This window comes from Phyllostomus discolor, chromosome 10 (assembly GCF_004126475.2).
Source record: "Phyllostomus discolor isolate MPI-MPIP mPhyDis1 chromosome 10, mPhyDis1.pri.v3, whole genome shotgun sequence".
NCBI lineage: Eukaryota > Metazoa > Chordata > Mammalia > Chiroptera > Phyllostomidae > Phyllostomus > Phyllostomus discolor.
Genome location: NC_040912.2, coordinates 89,596,036 through 89,616,882, shown reverse-complemented (window position 1 = coordinate 89,616,882; position 20,847 = coordinate 89,596,036). Strand labels below are relative to the sequence as shown.

At 55.9% G+C, this 20,847-nt stretch overlaps 1 protein-coding gene across 1 annotated transcript in view; it reads right to left on the bottom strand.

Annotated features, from left to right (window-relative positions):
* Positions 1-20,847, bottom strand: part of CNTNAP2 (contactin associated protein 2) — a 1,722,722-nt gene that overhangs the window by 246,346 nt on the left and 1,455,529 nt on the right. Inside the window, exon 18 of the mRNA XM_028525626.2 lies at positions 9,236-9,472. Coding sequence (XP_028381427.1) covers positions 9,236-9,472 — 237 coding nt within the window. The remainder of the gene's footprint in view (positions 1-9,235; positions 9,473-20,847) is intronic.

The following is a 20,847-nucleotide window of genomic DNA, read 5'->3' as shown; positions in this document are numbered from 1 at the left end:
ACGTCCATCTTGCCAGACCTTTTGAATTCTGTGTTCTTTAGTAGTTGGCGAAGAGAGAACGAAATGAGAGAGAATCGTTTCTGGCTTATCCACGACGATGAAGACAAGAAAAGGAGGAAGCGGTGCTGGCGGGGCTCTGAGAACCGGCCCCGCATGCAGGGCGGCCCGTGGGCCCCGTGTCCGGGGAGGCAGGTGGGCTCCGTGCGTGAATAGCCACTGAGGCTCGTCCCCTCCAGCCCACCCTCTGCATGCGTGGCAATCCAGCCCACGTAAATCACGTAAAACACCGAAACGCCGCTTACAAAAACATTCACTGCGCTGTTATTTACCATGAAACATTGGAAACCATTTCAAGGGTGGGAATGGCAATTGCTACCTCCCTCTTGTGTGACACTTAGGTTTTAAATAAATTTCGGTAAATCCACTGGATGGAATGTTAAGTAGTCTTCGTTAATGACGGGCATGAAGAGCAAGGGGTTTCAAGGAAAAATGTTTACGCTATAAATGCTAATACCACGTACGGAATGATCCACAGTCATTACAACAGCACACACTGAATGCAGGAGCTCGGAATATATTTCCCTGCTGTGTAATATTCCGACGCGGATCCGTCACTAAGGATTATTTGTTTGGAGCCGTAACTGAACCGCAGCACTGCTGCGAGTGGCCGGGATACGGGTCTTGGCAGCAGCAGCAGCAGAAGTGAGGGACAGCGAGTTTCCCCTCCCGTCGTGGGCACAGGGTGAGCCTCGGGCAGACCGAGGAGGAAGGGCAGCTCTGAACCCCCCTGACCCCCGGGGAGGCCCGTCCGGCCTCCTCAAAAGAGCCCCCAACAACCTGCCCTCATGGAACCCCCTGTAACCACCCCTTGCGGCTCGTCCAAGGTCCCTCTCGCGTGTACCCTGTGCCATCTAACCCCGTGGAGTCACGGACTTGCTGCCGTACACGGGACGGCGAGTGGGGAAGGGTGCCGTGCAGATGGGATGCAGCAAAATACTCACAACAGTTCAGTGTGTTGGTTCCTCTTAGATTCACCAAAGAAAACAGCGTCTAGCGCTTCCACTGAAACCACGAGGGTAGCACGTGAGAAAAGACAGCGCCAGCTCTGTGAACCTCACATAGTTAGAGTGCTGGTTATTTCAAGGCCTTCTGGATGGCCTCTGTGGGGACGGTCTCTGCCAGGTGGGACAGTGACCCTGTGCCACCCCTGCTCCCTAAGCATAGCAGCATCAGGACTTTGGAAGGGAAAGAGGGGAGGACGGAACTGATCAGTCTGGGGGAGGTGTGCTGACTCGCCTCCTCGGAGCTGGGCATTCTGGAGGGGCAGGGAGGCCCCCAAGTGTGTCCAGGCTCAGGGATTTGAACCCGGAGCTGGACACCCGCTATGTCTGCATGAAGACACTTCCCGTCTTGAACTGAGATGCAGGTGCAGGATAAGAGAAACCCTCCAGTTGTCAGAAACATCGGAACCTGGGTGGAGCTGCCTGCCTCGCTCCCGAATCCTCCATGGAGCACAGCTCAGCCCCCCCCCACCCCCACCCCGCCCCTCCTGGCGGCAGCACAGCGCTGTGAGCAAATGCCACACCAGGGCAGACGTGGTGGAGAAAACACCGGGCCTGGAACTGGGCCCCGGGCTTCCAGCTGCAACCTGTCACTCACCACCCATGTGACTTCGGGTAATAAACTTAACCTCGAGACGTCTCGGTTTCTTCACTTTCAAAAACGGGAGGACTAAAACCTGCATCTCAAAACCGCTGTGATGAGTAAACAGCGGAAGATGTTGTGCACACACTCAGCTCTGGTTCCTGGCATAAAAGGAAGTGTTCAGTAAAGCGTCAGTCGAACACAATGGACGATCCCTTCAACCACGAGACACTTTCATTTTCGGACAGAAAGGGCTTCCCGAGCTCTGAACCATTTAAGAGTAACCGAGGAGACCCAATGACATCCGAGTGTTGGGGCAAAAGCTGAAAGTCTGAACGACGACAAAGTCATTGTAGTTACAGACATAAAACTGCTTGAAATGGTCCTTGATATTTTCAAAGAAGTTATGAAGTGTTGTGGTAACCACGCGTAGCTCAGGATTCTGCGGGACACCGTACAAAGTCGCACCAGACACGGTTTCCTTCGCTTAATAGGACGGGGGCCCCTGTGAGCATGCTTGAGCTTTGTAGCTCAGTCTACTGTTTTAATTTGATTTATGGGACTTAATTGATATTTTTGACTGAATTTACAAGATTCCATTGTAAGAGACATTTGTTAAGGGATTTTAAAAGGCAATGAGCTAAAAGAAACCTACTTAGAGGACATTTAGATGAGAGCACTGCAACAGTCCAGTCTAGGGAGCAGTTTCCTCACAACCTCGTTAACCTCTGCTCCTGGAAAGTCAGGAGCGACCGGCAATGGGCCTGTGCAGGCGTCTGTGTTCCGCTCGGGTAACGCGAGAAGGAACCTGCACTCGTCAGTCCGGCCCGGAGTTCTCATCCTCAGTCGGGGGCGGGGGCTGAGGGCCTGTTAATCGCTCAGGATGAGGGGAAAATGACAGACGAGGCTTCTAGAATAGAATAGAGCCGTCACTGTCTACTTCTTCCAGAAACTCTGGAAGTATGCAAGGAGCCACTCTGATTTCCTAAAGATTTCAACACCAACGGCGCGAGGATGCCTCAGAACCCATCCTGGCTTAATCTCCAGGCTGCGTTCGAGTGCTGGCTGGACGAGGATCACAGCGGCCGGCGTGTCACCGTGTAGCTCTGGGGTCTTCGGTCTGGCTGAACTGGGAACCTCCCAGACAACGCGTGTCACTGCTACACAGAGACGTGGGCGGGCGCTCGTGTGGGCGGGGGTAGATGCAAGCCTCCGAAGTCACTGTGCATTACAGCGACGCTGCCAACGTGGGCAGAGGTTCACAGCAGGGGTCCTGGCAGCTTTGAATGGCCTCTCACTAACAAGACCCTCCGCTCCAGGTCACGTGACTGAGTGATGACTGACCTTCCTAATAATTTGCATTTGCATAACACTGATGCTTTCCAAAGTGCTTCTCCATAAATCAGTTCACTGGATCCTCATGATCCCGTGAATAATATGTTTTATGTAATAAAGCAATTTATAGAAAGAAACTGAGCGCCATGAGACCAGTGTGAGTGTCCAATTTTGTTTTCAGTCATGCTGAAACGGGAATTCAAGGTATTCCTGCTCTGCTATTCTGAATCACATTAGCTTTTCTTCTTTAACTGGGAAACACTTTAAAAAGTATAGATGTTTTTTCTTTAAAAAAACCCCAAAGTTAATTAGGTTCCATCCAGTTAAAGGTGAGATCATTTGGTATTTGTCTTTCACCACCTAGACTTGTTCACAAGTAAAATATGACCAAAGACACTGAAACTGAGAGCAGGCTGACAGTGACCAGAGGGCAGAGGGGACGGGATTGTAGGGGAAAAGGGTGAAGGGTTTGCAGGAACAATGATAAAGGACACGTGGATAACAACAAGGTGGGGTGGAAACAGGGGAAGGAGGTGGGGAAGGCAGGGATGGTGGGAAAAGGCAGAGAACTGTACTTGAACAACAATAAAAAAATGTAAAAAAAAAGCCCCCAAAGCTAGTTTAGAATAGAGTTGGCTGTGTGGCTGGTCCCAGGGACAGGGTGGCAAGGAACAGAGGACTCAAAAGAGTAGTCCGGTGTCATGAAGTTGGCAGAGACGGTGAGCCACACAGGGGCTGGAGCTGGTGGCCCTGCTCTGAGGTTTATGTGACCCATCTTTTGGGTGACGAGAAGGAAGCCGTATCAGCTACTGCAGGGTAAGTGGTAAGTCGTCTGTCCGAGTCTAAAGGAAGTGTGTTTGCGCTTGGCCACTCTGAACTTGTGAATATTAACATAAAACCTGGTAACGTTCAAATTAATAAAGAGTTCTTAGACGACCTCCTTTAACCAAAGGCAGGGAGAAACTGTTGTTTACATGTTAGTATGCTGACCTCTCTGCGAAGGGGGATCTTTAAGGCAGAAGTACAAAGTGTGGATGTACCGTAAGGCAAGCAGGAAATTCTCAGGAGGCGAGGGTTAGGGACAAAGCTGGGAAGATAGTAAAATTTTGGCAAACGGACAAAACCCCTCCTTATTCACTTCTTAAAGACACTTGTTTTAGGTTCCCAGCAAAACTGAGCAGAAGGTACTGAGATTCCCCACAGACCTCCTGCCCCCCCGCACAGCCTCCCCCACTGTCAACATCCCCCACAAGAGTGGTCCATTTGTCACAACCTACGAACCTCCAGCGACACATCCTCATCACCCAAAGCCCCTCGTTCACAGTAGGGTTTGCTCTGGGGGCCGTGCAGTCTGTGGGTTTGGGCAGATGCATGACACACGATACATGATGACACGTGTCCATCATTACAGTGCCGTACAGAGCATTTCCACCGCCCTAAAAATCCTCCGTGCTCCCCCTACCGATCCTCCTCCCCTCCCCCAGCCCCAGCAATGACTGTTTTTTTTTTTTCACTATCTCCACAGTTTTGCTTTTTCTAAAATGTCACATATTTGTAATCACACAGTCTGTACCAGCCTTTTGAGATTAGCTTCTTTCCCTTGATAATATGCACTGACGTTTCCTCTCTGTCTTCTCATGGCTCGACACCTCGTTGATTTTTAACATCGAATGACGCAGCCCAGTGTCTGGTGATGCAACAATGTACGTATCCCTTCAACTACGGAAGGGCCTCTCGGCTGCTTCTGGGGTTTGGCAGTCACGAATGAAGCTGCTGCAAACATCCACGTGTCGATGCTTGTGTGGACGTGAGTTTTCAGCTCCCGTGGGTGAGGAACAAGCAGCACGATGCCGGATCACAGGGGGAGAGCACCCTTAGCTTTGTGAGAAATCCCCGGACTGCCCTGCACAGTGGCTGCACCCTCCTGCGCCCCCACCAGCAGGAAGTGGGGACTTCCCGTCGCTCCGCACCCTCGCCAGCGTGTGGTGGTGTCGCTGCCCCCGTTCGGGCTGTTCCAACGGGCGCGTGGCGGTTCCTCACTGCTGCTTTCACTTGCATCTCCCTGTCCCCACGTGCTGTGGAGCATCTTGTCACGGGCTTACCTGCCATCAGTGTATCTTCTTCAGTGAAGTGTCAGTTAACATATTTGGCCCATTTTTACAGTTCCCTGTTTTTTCACAGTGGAAACTAAAGGAAGAAAAGCTTCTTCAAACCAATCTAAATCCTGAAGTGTTCTGTCCACTACTGATTTTCCAAAGCAATCTAATTTTGCCACTGGAAAAGCAATCCAATACTTCTCGTAAAGATCAACTGTATTATTTCAGGGACAATTTTCTAAAATTGGGATCTTTTAAAAATCTTATCTTCTGATTTTAATGATATATTTTTAAGCAGCTTTTCTTTTTGTCATGCGTGAGGTTCCCAGGGCTTCTTGAGTTTTCAGACTCGAGATTCACTGGTGAGAAATGCTTTTCAAACTCCTGCCCCCACGCACAGATGCGACCCACCGCTATCAAGCACGCCACCCTCGGGTGGGACTTCGAAAGCAGCTCCATCATCAGCACCTTCAGAGAGACCGGGTCGCACCCGGGTTCCACTCTGCGAGTTAGTTCTGTCTCGAGTGCCCTCTGCATCTGGGACCACGCGTCTGCTGTTCTCCCCAGCTTGTCTCCCCGATTGTCCTTCCTCGCCGTCAACCCCCTTCCCTCGTGGCGGGTTTCCAGTAAACGTGCCCGCGTCTCACGAGAGTTAGGGACAGTGCATATGAGGGAATCAAATGATTAGTTGTCAGGCCACTTGGTCTCACGTCATTCACACAGAATACAGATTTGTTAAAATCTACTGCTGATAGTTCAGTTTCACTGAGAAGCTGCCTCAGGGAGCTGGAACAGATTGGAAGCTGTGTCAGGTTTAGGGAACTCAGCACGTGTGAGGGTCGGGTGGAGGGCGCCGTCAGGCTGAGCTACACATTTCCCTACACCATGCGCCCGGGGCTCCCGGGAACACGGAGATGACGCATGTGAAACGCCCAGCCAGGGGTGGCGTGCAGAGCGCTCAGTAGGCCCTGACCGTTTCCACTTCCTTGGGATTTGGTTCTAACTAGAGAAAAATAATTAAATACCATCTATCTACATAAACCAGTATTGCAATCAACTGCAGTTGACAGAAGTAAAAACATGTGAATGGGTTCAAAGCCAGGCTGATCTCTGCAATGGGCTGACTAAAAGGATTTGAGGGGTCGGCCCCAAATCTGGCAGGCTTGGTCGTTTGGGAAAGTGAAGTTCCGAGGGCCAGGGGTGCCCAGGAAGGGTCCGGAGCTGGGACCGGGGCTGCCCGTGGGCCCTGTGCCCAGAGAAAGGCGGATGGAGGACCTGCCGGCCAGGGCAGGTCTGTATACACTGTGGACCTGAGCAAGTGCCCGAGGGCATCGTGGAGGTCGGTGAGTGGACCCGCTCGGAGGGAGGATGAGAACACAGGCAATTGAAAAGCAAAATCCTCTGGACAATGGATTAGACTGAGTCTTTTCAGGTTCGTGAAAGAAAGGAGATGCAGTTTCGGCCGAAATCATGGCGCTAATATGCAGGGAATGATAGAGTGTTGGTTTTGTAAACCTCACATTATTCAGAGTTTCCATTATTGTTGAAGCATGGGGAATAAGAGTATTTAACAACACACATAAATAAAACACACACACACACAAAATCAGTTGTATTCAAGAGGGTCTAAAACTTGGTGGGTATTAGAAAAATGGCACAAACTTTAAAAAACTGTTATTTACTCTGCGACCACTGCAAGCTCATAATTTGTCCTCTGCTATGGTTAGTGCTTCACAAAGGGCTTGCTTTTACCCACTGAATTTTTAAATCCCTTTCTCGAGGAAATTGATAGACGAGGTTTTCATTTCCAAGACAATTTTTTTTTTTTTTACCACCACCAAATTTTATAATGAAGTCACCGAAACTCACGAGCCATTTCTGCACTTTGCCTCTTGGGAATCAAAAGTCTTCTCTTTCATCCCTAAGTGTTCATGGACTTACATGTGAGTATCTCCTTGCTCTTCTTTTTCAAAGTTTTCAATCAGATTATCTTCATATATTTTCATGACATCTTTCCGTTGTACTCTAAGGTCTGAGGATTCAAGAAACACACTGAAAGAGAAGGAGTGCTGTCCCGTCTTGAGCACCGCTCTAAGAGGAAAAGGAGACAGACTTCTACCCTTATTCCCCTGGGCCCCCACCCAACCCCAGAAGCCCCCCGTCTCAGGTGGCAGTGGAAAGCGGCCCGTGAGGGGAACCTCTCCCCGCTCCGGGGACGCTCCTGAGCTCCTTCGCGGGGCGGTGATGGCGGCCGCTCTTCCCAGAAGCCCAGCTGCCTGCCGCAGCCTGGCTGTGACAGGGTGGGCTCACGGAGCCGCGAAGACCAGGACGCCTGCGAGGTGAGGCCCAGGAGGGAGGGACGGTTCCGTCCGTGAAGGAGCTGGCCTCGCGGCGGGGGACACGGTCCTGGGAGGTCGCGTGGCTCCGCTCGGCCCCTAACGCCGCCCTTCCCCCCAGGCCCAGAGGGTGCTTGTCGTGACTCAGAGGGAGTCCTTTCCAAACACGTTTTGCAGTTTTTAACTGTATTTATTGTTTTGGCACAAGCCACTGACTGAGTCGAATGTAAACTCATCCTCCTACGCAGACATTACGAGGATATTCGGGTGCCTTGGTGTGAACCCTGTGAGACAAGGTCGTAGGAAACCCACAGTTTCCATGTCGCTTTGTCCCTGTTCCCGGCAAACCGCCTTTCCACTGGTGAACGCTGCCCACTAGTCCCCGGAGGGCCTGCACGAGCCACGTGTGTAACCCAGCTCTCCAACACAAGGGGCTCGGGGTTTTGTTTAAACCGGTCCTTAGGTGGTGGGATCTCTCAGGCATTAGCGCCTCCTTGGCTGCATGCAGGCCTCGTTCTGGCAGCGGACGGCGGCATTGCATTAGCATCGAGCACAGTGAGTGGTGATTGCAAGACCATCATTCCGACGAGTGCCAGGTTAACGTGCTCTGCAGACCCGTCCCACCACATGCCACGGGGAGATCACGGAACCACGCCGCTCCGAGCGGAAACACACGCCGCAGTCACACTGTCCCATGCGGCGGCCTCCCTCGGCCCCTCGCTCCTTGCCGTTCTGCTCGGGGCTCCTGCTCGCTCCTCAAACCCCGTCTGACCCGACCCGTGTGCCCTTCAGACAGTGACACCAGCCAGGAGCCCACGCGTGCACAGTTTGTTATGGAGTAATCCCTCCCTCCGTGTGGCGCCTTGTGTGAGCCCTGCCAGCGAAGTGACCCCCACCGGTCTCCGAGAGCATCAACCGGCTGCGCACGCAGAGCTTCTTGGGAAGAGATGCGCCAACCACAGAGAGGAAGAGCCACCCACGTGCTGCACGTTCGTTTAGAGAGAGGAGAGGGATTCACCTGCACTTCGACTGCAGCGCGGGAAGGGTGCCGGCCGCCTCCCTCCAGCCCCCTTGTCCACCCACGGGCAGTGAGGCCACAGCGCAGCCGAGTGAATCACTGGGGACACAACACGCCCATGCATCGAGACCCTGGCAGTCTGCTGACCGGCCCGCAGAGCTCACTGGGGATTAAGGGCACCACTCGAGACGGAATGATGACAGCAGCAACAACAGGGGCCCTGAGCTGACCGCTGAGCCGGGGCACCTCAGCACTCCTGCAAGAGAGCTGGGGCTGAGCCCCGGCCCACAGACGCCTCTGGGGCGAGAGTCACAACGGGGAGCGTGACAATCACTGGGCCAGAGGCTTTCCTGAGCGTCCAGCTAGAACCCCGTCTCTTAGCAGCCGGAAGTGAGGCTGTGGTGGGTGTTAAGACCCTGGGCTGCATTCACTGAGTTCCTGCAGCAACTCACCTGTCCACTGGGCTGACCCCTCTGACCCCTCTCAGCGCGAGGGCCAGGCCCGAGTCCCCTTTGACAGGCCACTCACTCTGTCGCTCACCATTACAGTGTGACGTGGCTATCTGACGGCCACGTGGCAGTCGGTGCCCCGTGTGCTGGAGTTCGGAACTTGCTTCTCTCACCCCATCTTATTAAACCACAGACTGGGGGCCAATGGGGACTCCCTCCCCGAGGGGGGAGAAGGATTCTGAACGCCTCCCCTTCAGAATGCAGCAGGCACGCCGGCGAGTAGCTGGAAACTCACTGCGTCGTCGATGGAAGACGCAGGAGGACGTGCGTGAGTGACAGCACCCGGCTCCGCCTTACCTTTGTTGCAGAAGGTGCCGTCGTAGGCTGTGCGCGAGCAGTCGCAGGAGTAGCCGTGGTACTTCTCCACGCACTGGCCGCCGTTCTCGCAGTTGGCCCCGTAGCTGGTGCAGTGGCCCGAGCACCCGGACTTGAACCCGGACGTGATCTTCGCTCTCTCCTCCAGGTCCAGCGTCACCCCGTTCATCCGCAGGGAGCGGATGCAGCCCAGGAAGCCCTGCTGGCCTCCGGCACCACCTGGGGACGACAGAGGGCAGGCGGCTCAGACAGAGGGGCCTCAGCCCGGCCTTGAACGGGAGCGGGAGGAGGCGAGATGGCCCAGCGCGGCTAGCATTCCGACTTTGAACTTGGTCTTGCTTAACAGAGAAACTGGATGCTTTCCCCCCTTAGGATGCAATGCCTGATTAAAAGAGCCTGTCTTCCCAGCTGCATAAATTGGCTTGGAGGTGCACAAAACCTGTATGAGCTGATCTGAAAGTCTCATGTGGTTCCCCACAGAAAAGGAGTTTACAGACATCTCCAGGTACCCTGCTCTTCAACCCGGTGGCACGCGGTGCCACACCACTACCTACTGAAGGAAATACACAAAGGCAGGGAGGCATGACTGGGTTCACAAATTAACAAGCCGATGGTTGGAAGGGTTAAGTCTGCTTGAAATGTGACCCTAAGTCCTGGTTCCTGTCTCACACAAATGCTTTGGAGTTCACAGTGAGGGCTCCCAGGGCCTGGTCTGGGGTGGCTGGGAGTTGGAATGAATACTTTTTCACAGAGGCCAGCCCCAGCACACTCATTACCAGGTCAAGACACACAGCACAAAGGGCAGGTTCGTCGTGATTCTCCAAGTTACAGAGTTGGATAAGGGTTCACGAGCACAGATGTATTAAAATATTCCCAACCAGTGTCACGGGGATTCACTGGAGCATCACAGCCACGCAGGTTTAACTGGGTCCGATTTAATCACCTTAGCCGTGTGTGTGTTTTAAAGTAGTTGGCACAAAAGGAGGAACTCAAGTTTATATACACGTGTGTATTTCAGAGTAACAAATTCTCTGAAAACTACATAAAGTGAATAGCAGTTAGTATCATAAAACAAAGTACAATGGGGCTTTAGGAAAAAGATACTGTCAATAAAATAAAAGTTACTCTTTTAGTAAAGGCCGAGTAGTAGGCAGTCTACTCTATGTCTTATATGTATTCATCGCCTGATTCTCACGGCGGCCCGGCAAGGTAGGTGGGCGCTGCTACCCCTGTAGCCATTGCACAGCCGAGAAAACTGAGGCTTAGAGAGACTCAGACGCCCACTCACGGACTCCAGCCCCCAAGTGGCAACACTGTGTCAGATCTGCCTTGGTGTCTAGTCTGCGGTCTTGCACCCGGCTCGGTGTTGACCACCCGAGGCGGAAGAGCGTCAGAGTCGGGGCCCCGGAGAGGCCCGTGTCTGGGAGTCTTCAGAAATGGAGCGGGCCGTAGGGTCGTGGGAGCGGGGGCGGGGGGGAGGCTGGTCGTCTGGGGACTGACTCCTGTCACTCGTACAATGTCGCAGACTCATCAGACAGGGTGGGTGGACCAAAGGCTTTATCGGCAGAGATGGGTGAGCATGTGCTCGGACCTGTACACCCCCCGGCCATGGAATGAAAAGGAAACACTGTTATTTCTCTAAACCCAAGGCCTGCAGTTCCGTCACTGGGTAGCAGCAAGACTTGAATAGTAAGTCTCCAGGGATTTTTTTGTTTAATACAAATGTTTGGGAGAGGATTCATTTAAGAGCCCAATGCCCTTTCTGATCAAAGCTGAGAGAGAGGAGACGGCAACGGAGCTACTAGACACAAACCCTTCGAGGGGTTTCCCGTTCCGCGGTCTGCTCGAAGTCAGCCCAGCCTCGCGCCTCTGTGCTGAGGGGGTCTGGGCCGTGGCCGGGGCTTGGGAGGATTTCAAACCATTAGTCACCTTTTACATGCTAAAATTTTAATTTGGCTTCCATCATTGTAGCAAGTGTGGCTTGGTCTTTTTTTGCAGTAAGGGCTTGCCAAGGGCTTTCTGTCCAGTAAACGCCTTGCCATTTACATCTTCATTATTAGTCAGTTACGACTCTTCCGATCTAAATAAGCTAAAACTTAAAAACCACTGTCTTTGGATGTCTCCCTCTCTCTGCCCCTTGTGGCAAGTGTAACCGGTTTTCACTGTGGAGACCGCGAACATCCTGGTGAGGAGAGGGTCCGTGGTGCTGCTCTGAGAGGACCACGCAGCCTCCCTTGCAGCAAAGAGCCTTCCTACTTTCATCCACGAGAACACACGTGTAAAAAAAAACAAAGGAAGAAACAGGATCCACAGTTTTGAAATTTGCCTTTCTGCACTTCATATGCCACATTCCACCTTCTAAACGATGCACAGCAGCTCCCCCTGTGAATGCCTGACAGCTTGGTTCTTGCCCTTCCACCAGCCCTTCCACCCCGGTGGGGCTTTCAGGCTCGTTCCAGCTTCCATTGTACAGGATGCTGCAGAAAACACCCCTGCAAAAACCTCTGCACACCTATCCAGTTTTTATTTAGGGATAATCCTTACAAGCGTTAAGTGCCGGGCACAAAGGCATGTACGTTTCAAAGGCGTTACAAATATATTTCTAAGAAGAAGTTATTAATTTGCATGTCACCGGTAGAGTATGATATTCCCACCTTCTCCACACCCAGTCTCGTACCAGACACAAGCCTTTTGAATTTATAGGCTGGGGTAGGAAAGACCTCATTGGGGAGATGTGTATTGCTTTAAATACTGTGATTTGAATGATTTTTGCATTTGACCAATTATTACATTTTGGTTTTTCATGGATGTTTCTTTTTTGGGGGGGAATGAGATACATCATATTTCTTATTCACTTATAACAATATTTCGGGCCTTCGTTCTGTGTTATAAATTTGACAACTATGTTCTTCCAGTTTGTGTCTGTTAGTTTGTACATGATGTCCTTTTGCCCTATGATACTTTTGAATGTTGACATAGTCACACCCGTTTGATGTGTACGATTCCTGCCTTTGGTATTAGACTCACGTGGAAATTCTCTCACCCAAAGCCATGTAATTCTTCAACTACGTTTTCTTCCAGCACTTTTCTCGTTTTACTTCTCTTAACATTCCCCTCTTTTAAAGTATCGGGAATGTATTTAATTTGGAAATAATTCATATGCAAAGGGTCTCAGCAGTCATTGAGAGTTAGAAGAAGAGATGGTTAAAAGATTTCAAGTGAACGTTAATATGGCAAAAAAAAATCAGAGATTTGAAAAGGGCCGCCAGGCAGAGCCGACGAATCCCGCTTAGACCACCTTTTGTCCTCGCCCAGGGGGCGTTCCGACACAGGCCTGGACACCCTGGGCGCATGCAGGCCCCGCTCCCCGCAGGGCTGGGGGGGGGGCAGAGGTTTTGGTTTCCCTGCCTCTCCGCCTCTGCCTCTCTCTGGTGCTCTCTCAGGCTCTGCCCTCCCGAGCCTCTCCCCCTGCCTTTGTGTGTGCGCGTCCCTCCCTGTCAGGACTGCCGACTGACTGTCGGGGGCCCGTTGTGTGGCTTTCCCCAAACGTCCTGGTCCCTCCCAGCCCCCACCTGTGCTACCCACACAGCAAGAGGCTGAAGTAGGCGACGTCCGGTTCCCTAAATGACGTCTGAATGACTCTGGTCAGTGAGGACCAGCTCCTCTTCCCCGCTCACGTGTCTCTGTCTCTATTTCAGGAAATCCCTCTCCATTTCCCCTCAGCTTCCTTCTCTCTTCCTCCTCCTCCACTGCACCGCTGCCCGGCTTCCCCCTCCTCCTCCTAACGGGCTGTAGCATACGACTGTAGTCTAATTAGTATCTGCTGCCTTCTGTAACTACAGTTTTGTGCTCTCTCTTCTCAATTTACAAAGCAGATGAGTGGGATGCCATTTCTCTTGAAAGAAAAAACTAAATAAATGATACTCTTTTCTTACTTAGATAGCTCCTGATTTATTAAACTGGACAGTGAGTTGAAAAGTACATTTACCGATCTAGTCGACGTGAAGAAAAACCTTTTGTCCTGAAAACGGTGGTTGCATATGATGCAAAAAATGTTAACGCACTGGAACCAGTGGTAATTATTCGGGCTCAACTCCTGTGCTCTGTGGAAATCTTTCGTGATGACACACGCCGTAAGTTTGAACTGCAGCTCCGCCAGCCACAATGCAGTGCAGCCTTCGGTAATCAGAAAACCCGCACTCGGCCGCCGGAGAGCGAGCCCCGGTAGGCGGGGGCTGCCTGCGCACCCGTCAGCCCCGCAGTGATTACGTGAGATGAGATGTGGGTTTAATTTGCAATCACTGTTCACGGGAAATGCTATTCAAGCGTGGCCATCAAGATTAATTATGAAGGTTCCGTAACTGCCCGTGATGAATGACGCACCGTCACATGCACAGAGCACAGAGGGAGGAGACCACCCAGCCCGGCGTCGAGTTGCACGGAGGGGGAAGTCTCAACCCAGAGGAGCTGTGCAGACACGCTGCCCCCAGAGTCGGAGCCCGAGGGTTTTCTGAGATGCGGAGCCGGGCTCAGGGCACCCCTGTGCTGTTCTGGGGGCCGGGGGCTGTGGCCCCACCCCTGACGTGGCTGTGCCTGGGGCAGGGACTCTAAGGTGGGGGTTCAGGTTGAATGGAGTCGCAGGGTGGGGCCCTGGCCTGGCCTGACGGGTGTTCTGTGTGAGAGGCAGAGAGGCAGAGATGCAGGAGTGCGCACTCGGGACAACGGCCACGTGTGGACACACACATGCACGTGAGGAGGCGGCGGTCTGCACACAGAAGACAGTCTCAGGGGAGCTGGCCCTGCCCGCACCCTGACCTCAGAGGTCCAGCCTCCAGCAGCGCGAGAGACAGATTTCTGTCGTTCCTGTGCCCGGTGCCGTGTGACGGCCCCCCGAGCAGACGGGACCACGAGTAAAGGGCTGACTTCCAGCGTGGCCTGTGGCAGGCCCCTCTGGAGACGACGGCCTTGGAGTCTCTGGGGAGCTGTGGGGTGTCTCTCTGTCTTGTCTGCTGTGTGGGACGGTCTCGGGCCTGGGGGAGCCAGGGCCTGCAGTGGCAGAGAAAGGCTGGTGGCAAACCAGGCTGCGACTTCTCTGTCTGAGCAACCTGGCAGACCTGGGTTCTTCTCTACTGCCACCATACCTGGCCCCTGCAGGTGACGGCTAGGCTGGGCCTCCGGGGCTGGCGGACGCCGTGCCTGCGGCGTCTCCTGTTCTGTGCGGGACCACGGAGGACTGCCGTCGGGAACCCACGGAAACCCCATGGGGCACAGTGGGGGCGTGTGGGTCGCAGTCCCAGGTCTCTGGGCGCGCCGGAGCCCTCGAGCAGCCGGCTTCTGTGGCGGGTGGGCAGGCAGGCAGTTCCGGGGTCGAGCCACATTGTGCAGCGCGGCCTCTGCCAGGCAGACGTCGGTGGGTGAGCGTGACAACGCCTTTCCCAGGCGGTGCTCGTGCGTGCTCATCCACAGCTTCACTCGATGGGATGGGTTTCCTTTAGTTCATCATCACTGCTCAGATTTTCCAGTGTCCTCCAAGTAGAGGGCATGAGGAATATATTGAGTCCAAACCATTTAAACTGGAAGAAATCCCCAAACAGGGGGAACACTGGGTTTCCGACAGCGGAGAGCCCTCCTGTCTGTCGCAGTGCGGGTGGTCCTGTGAGGGGGTGGCGCGGGGGGTCCGAGTTCCTAGGCTGGTGGACATGCGGGACAAAGCATTGCCACTTCCAGGCCAGCACCAACTGGGTCCTGGCGGCGCCAGGTTCTGCCCCAAACCCAGCACGCTTGAACCCTCCGGGGCACACCGTACCGCCACCCTCGAGTCGCAGGCGAGGACGCTGACACCGCCAGTGCTGACGTGCCCGCGCCCCCCAGCCGGTCAGCCGCCGTCCGGCCCGCAGGCCTGCACCTGCGTCACCCTGGCGCCCCCGCCCTCAGCCTGGGGTCACAGCTCAGGAGGGTCTCCTTCCACCCCTGGCGTGTCTCTGGCTCGGCTGCGCTTGGGGACAGGAGACGCGGACGACGGAGTGACTGACCCCCGAGGTGAACCTCCTTCACCGCCTGGCAGACGTGGGCCCTGGAGCCACGAGGAGGCTGACGCCGAGCAGGGAGCCCACGGTGCGGAGCCGGAGCCGGAGCCGGGGGCAGGAACGCCCAGGCCGGTCTCGGGGCCAGCGAAGAGGGGGCACGTCCTCGACGCCTTCCTTGCACCAGTTCGTCCTCTGGGCGCAAGGCCTCACTGCTGCCACCTCCAGCGTGGGCTCCGGCCGCCGCCGGGTCGCGACACTGGTCCGGCAGCGCGGTCTCAGAGGACCGCGGTCTGCAGCAGCGTCATGGTCCCGCGTCCCTCCCGAAAGTGGGGCCGAGAGGGGCCGCAGTGTTCCACCGGCACCTCCCGGCCCCAGATCCCGATGTTGCATCGTGAGCAGTCACTGCAGGTGACTCCAGTGCGAACCCCAGCTTCACGTGTGTCAGCTTGGACTCTGCCTGTGCATTTCCTGTGGAGACGTCCCTGTGTCATCGCTCCTCTTGCGGGTCCTGCTGGGGAGTTCTGCTCGCCTTTGGGGCATTGCCGCACAGGCGTCTTCTCCCTGCCGGTCTCCACGTCCCCCGAGTCTCTCCCTCCCCACACCCCCTCTCTCTGCCCGTCTTTGTTCTCTGCCTTCAGAAGTACTTCTTTCACAGCCGCACCCCGTCTCTCTTCAGCCACGGCCAAGAACCCCCGGTGCTGTTTCCCACCCGCCACCTCGTCCATCACTCTCCGACCCCGACTTCAGAACAAGCCTTCACGAGTGCTAGCCCCAGGTCGGGGCTGGGGCTTTGCCCCTGGGAGGGGTCAGCAGACGCTCTGATGACCAGCCTGGGGGACGTCTGAGGTCTCCGAGAACAGAGGGTGTAGGGGCCAGAAAGGACGCCCGAGGCGAGGCCGGAGAGGGGAGCGGCTGGCAGAGGGGCTGTGGGTGGAACCATGGGGTGTCTGCAGGCCAGGACCACAGGGAGGGCGGGGCTGGGCATGAGGAACAATGCGAACGGGACGAGGCTGCCTGACTTGGCTCCGTCAGAGACAGACCTGCGGACGGAGCTCCGAGACACTCACGAGTGAGGAGGGCCGGCGGGTCCTGGAGTGGGAGGCAGTTACAGCTGTCCCCGTCTGGGCGTGGGGGGGCGGGCAGGTGGTCTGAGGTTGTGTGCAGGGACACAAGGGAGGTGGGGACAGAAAGGGGTCCAGACGCAGACCCACGGCAACCGGCGGTCCCGTCCCGAGGCGAGAGAGTTCTCTTCGTGGGGAGCGCAGCCGAGGCCGGGCGTTCGCTTCTCGCCCAGCTGGACGACGGTGCAGAAGACGCGGTCACCTCATGGGGGCGCACTCACGCTCACAAGGGAGAGTGGCCAACACTGCGAGGGGTGGGGTGGACGCAGATGGGGCACGTCCACGTGACACTCTCGGAGCCACCAGCGGACGCATCTCGGAACCCTGAGGCTGGGCGGAAGGGGGAAACCCAGAGTGAGGCGTGTGGCACGGTGAGTCCGTCCCAGAACACACAGACGTGCCAGGCAAACGTGCAGCGTCACAGCTAACGTGCATCCAGCCGGGGCCCAGCGGCAGGGAGGGAATGGAACCGGGCGTCGTGGGAAAGAGGGGACAGCAAAGTGAAGTTCAAATGACGGAGGAACACCGCCAGGGCGTGACAACAGGACCAGGAGACGAAGCGTGAGTCCCGCCAGGGCGGGGCTGCGTCCCTGGGGACCTTGGAAATGAGGCGAGGAAGGGGGAGGGGACGGAGAGGCACCCAGTGCGAAGCGAGTCCGTCTGCTTGAGCTGCAAACCGTGGACGCCGTCCTCTCGCTGTCTCAGACGCCCCAGGGCAGAAGCAGGGCTGTGCGGGCCCACCCTCCTCGGTGCGTGCCACTTCTCCTGTGTGACAGGTGCCACTTACTGTCACGAAGTCCAGGCCAGTCCTTACTGAAAGAGTGATAAGTCTATATGGGAAATTACCTGATAAATTTGTTGAAAAACATTTATTTTCACGTCAGTGGCAGAACTAAAGCGTGTTCACTCCAGTTGTCAGGAGAAAGTGGGTGTGGACAGCTGCAGAGTTGGGAGTGTATTTTAAAAAGGCACAAACTGGGTCCGCCACAGCTCCCTCAACATGGCCCACCCCTGCCTGCAGACTGGACTGTGGCCCAACCCTGCCTGTACACTGGGCGGCCGGAACAGCAGGAGTGAGCGAGCTCGGGCCGGGAGAGGGCAAAAGGTGGGGAAGCCCATGGCGGGTCCTGGTGGGGGAGGGCTGGCCTTCACCCGAGGTGGGGGGTGGGGGAGGGTGTCTTTGCACCGAGAGGAAAGCTGTGGGCTCCCTCGAGGCCTCCTGGTTCCGAGAAGGGGGGCGTGCTGAGACTTGGACGGAGCTGCTAACCCCGAGGCTGGCTGTACAGGAAGAGGCTTCCGTGGGGCAGCTTTGTGGTTTATTCGTGGCTTTGCTTTTTGGAGGTAGTTGACTGATTTCTTCTAGTGTTCTTGTTTTCTTCCGTTTTCACTAGATGTTATCTAGCAAATCGTTTCAGTTTACCTCCAGACTTCTGGGCGGGACATCGCTCCCTCTCCCCACTTGTGAGGCTCCCGGTGGAAACGCAGCATCAAGATGCCAGCGGCATCTCATGGCTGCCGAACGGGAGAGACCTCAGTCTCGGGGAGGGGACCGAGAGCCAGACACAGGGCCCCGGGGCGTGGGGCTGAGGAGCTGCTTCTCGTGACGTTCTGACACCCCCCGTGCCTTCCTTCCGGGCCTCCATCATGCCTGACTTCAGTCTGTGGCACCTGGCGAAGAACGTACTTCCAGAGGTGGCAAACATCCTGTTTTTGTGAGAATAATTTTGGAGAAAGTGTCCAAGGAAAAATACCTTCTTGCTTTGGAGATGGGATTCATTTAAGTTTGAATATGACTACTAACTCAGAGATGTAACAAAAAAATAATTTCAGTTAGGACACCAATTAGGAGACTAGTTAGGGTACCGATTGGGAGACCAATTAGGAGACCAGTTAGGACACCAGGTGAGACAGTCCGAGCAGGAGTCCTGCGGCTTTGCCCAGGGTGGGCCCCGCGTCCACAGATGGCACTGGCTGTGCATCTGGGGTACGGTCTGGAGGCAGAGCCACAGCCGCACTGTTGACGGACAGTAGTGAGGGGAAGACAGGAAGCCAAGGGAGACCCCAAATTCTGGACTCAGCAACAATGCGTGGGCAATGAGTTCCTTTCCCACACTTCCCTGCCCCGGATCCGCCCTGGAGGCACTGCTGGTCCCCCGAGTCCCCAGCCAGGCCTCCCGTGCAGCCCGGAAGACCCCGGAGGAGTGAGAGCTACTCTCTCAGCCCCTCTAGGCTGGTGTCTCGCACCCCCAGAGTGATTCGGAAGGGGTCCGAGCCGAGTGAGCTGAGCCTGGACACCCGTCATCAGCTAAGAGCCACTGAGGAGCTTGGCTCCTCCCGAGGCAGCCTCCGGGCCTCCTGAACTCTGACCTCTTCCTTCAATTGCTGCCAAGAGCAGTGACATGCTCCAGCCTGGCTGAAGCTGGTTGTAAATTTGTCTCCTGCCAGCCACCTGCCCCGCGTGGCCCGCTCACCTGTCTCCGGCGGCTCACGCTCGCTCCCTCCCTGGCCAGGCCCCGGGCTACCCGCTGGGCCCCCGGCCTCACAGCCCTGCCCCATTCCCTCCGCGGCTGGGGCCCTGAACTCCCCGATGGTTCTCTGCCATAAAGGGCTTTGGCTTAACCCGGCCTGGTATAGCTAATGACCTTGAACATCTTAGCCAGTCTCCGAACACAGAGAAAAGTCTGGCTGGCGGCTGCCTCCCAGGCCCGGGTTCTGAGTCCCCGGGCTGGCTGAGGCACCGGGTCACCGTGGGCAGGGTGGAGGGGACCTGGCAGGGAGGAAAGCTGAGAGCAGAAGGTGAGCTACAGAGCGGAGACCCAGTGCGGACTGACCGTGCTGGGGACTCTGCGGGGCTTTGCGAAGCTCACCTCACCGTCCCCGGAGACACAGGCGCGTGTCCCTCCTTGACACGGGGACCCCAGGTGACCTGTCAGTGGCCCCTCGCCCGGGGCCGGCGCTGCGGGGGTGGGGCTCGGCCCGGGCTGCCAGCCGCTGGCACAGTGGAAGGGGCCCATGTGGCAGCCCAGGCCTCTTTGTCCCACCTCTAAACACGCGATCAGGAACAGCTCAAGCTGGAAGAAATCCTGGGAACCAACCAACCCAACTGCGTTGCCAGGTGAGAGAAAAAAAAAAAACCCAGAAAATAAAAGACTCGGAGAACAAAAGTGGTGACACGCGGCCAAGGTGACGCTTCCCGTCAGAGCTGCACCGAGAACAGCACCATGTGCCCGGACCCGCCCTGAGCAGTCTTGGGCTCACTGACTCTGGGACTTCACAGCTGGTGGCCTGGGCTTGTTTCCGGAAACATCCCCCCCTTCCAGGACACACGTCCCCAGGAGTGGGCCTGTACGGCACAAACCCTCGTTCCCGGGGCCTCAGATGTCTGGGGGCTGCGCACTGTGCCGCCTCGGAGAGGGCAGGAGGTGAAAACCACCGGGGCGTGGAACTAACTCCTTCCCGAGTGAAGAGACGGGTCCGCTCGTGGGGCCAGCCCGCCGTCTGAAACGTCTCTTCCCAAGGTCGCCGCTGGTTGCATAATCGCTGAACTCAAAGGACTCCGTTCTAGTCCGAGTTAACCCGAGGCCTTGCTACTTACTGTCCCAATATGCGAAGAGACCCTCACGGAACCCGTTCCCTCCGTCTCAGTCTGCCCTCGCCTGTGCGTCCCGTTCCTTCGTGCTCTCCCCCCTGAGAAGCCTCCCTTGCCTGTCCCTCAAACCCAGTTGTTCCGCCGAACCCTGCCGCAGCCCCTTCCCTTTGCACTCATGGTTCTGGGTTGGACAAACCAGGAGCTTTCTGCGACCATAATAAACGTGTCCCTCACCCCTCCACGCTCGCTGCACTCGGTCTGCACAGTTCCTGGAGACAGCTGCAGTCAGGGGGCAGCGGGGACGAAGGTGAGGCTGGGCTTCTGCACCCGGGGCTGAGCCAGAGGAGACCCACGGCTGGTCTCCGGGGGCCCCCGTCATGATGCAGACCGGGGAGCGTGACCAGCATGCCCAAGACGAGCGGGGTTCGGGAGAGACTGGCCTTAGGGGGTCTGGGCGGGACCTACTGACACAGGGAGCTCCGCTCACAGACAGGATCTAGCAGGAACCGGCTCAGTGACCCCGATGTCAATTCTCAGCAATTAACTTCAACACGACGTGCGATCCTGAGAACCATGCACCGAGGGAAGGGCTGGGCAGGGCTGGGAAGGGCAGGTCCCCGCTGGGGCGCAGGGGGCACCACTGTACCGCACAGCCCGGCCTCTCCCCTGCCCCCCGCCTGCAGACTTGTTCAGGGGTCGGTCTCACTCCCAAAGCCAACGGACTCAGCCAGCACTTCTGCGGTCTGCCCACATCGCAGCAAGCACGTGAGTGTCTGATTTTACCTTTTTTGTGTGTGACTTTCTAATGTCTTAAAGCAGTTCTGCACAACCACGAAAGACAGCGTGGGGACTCTGGCC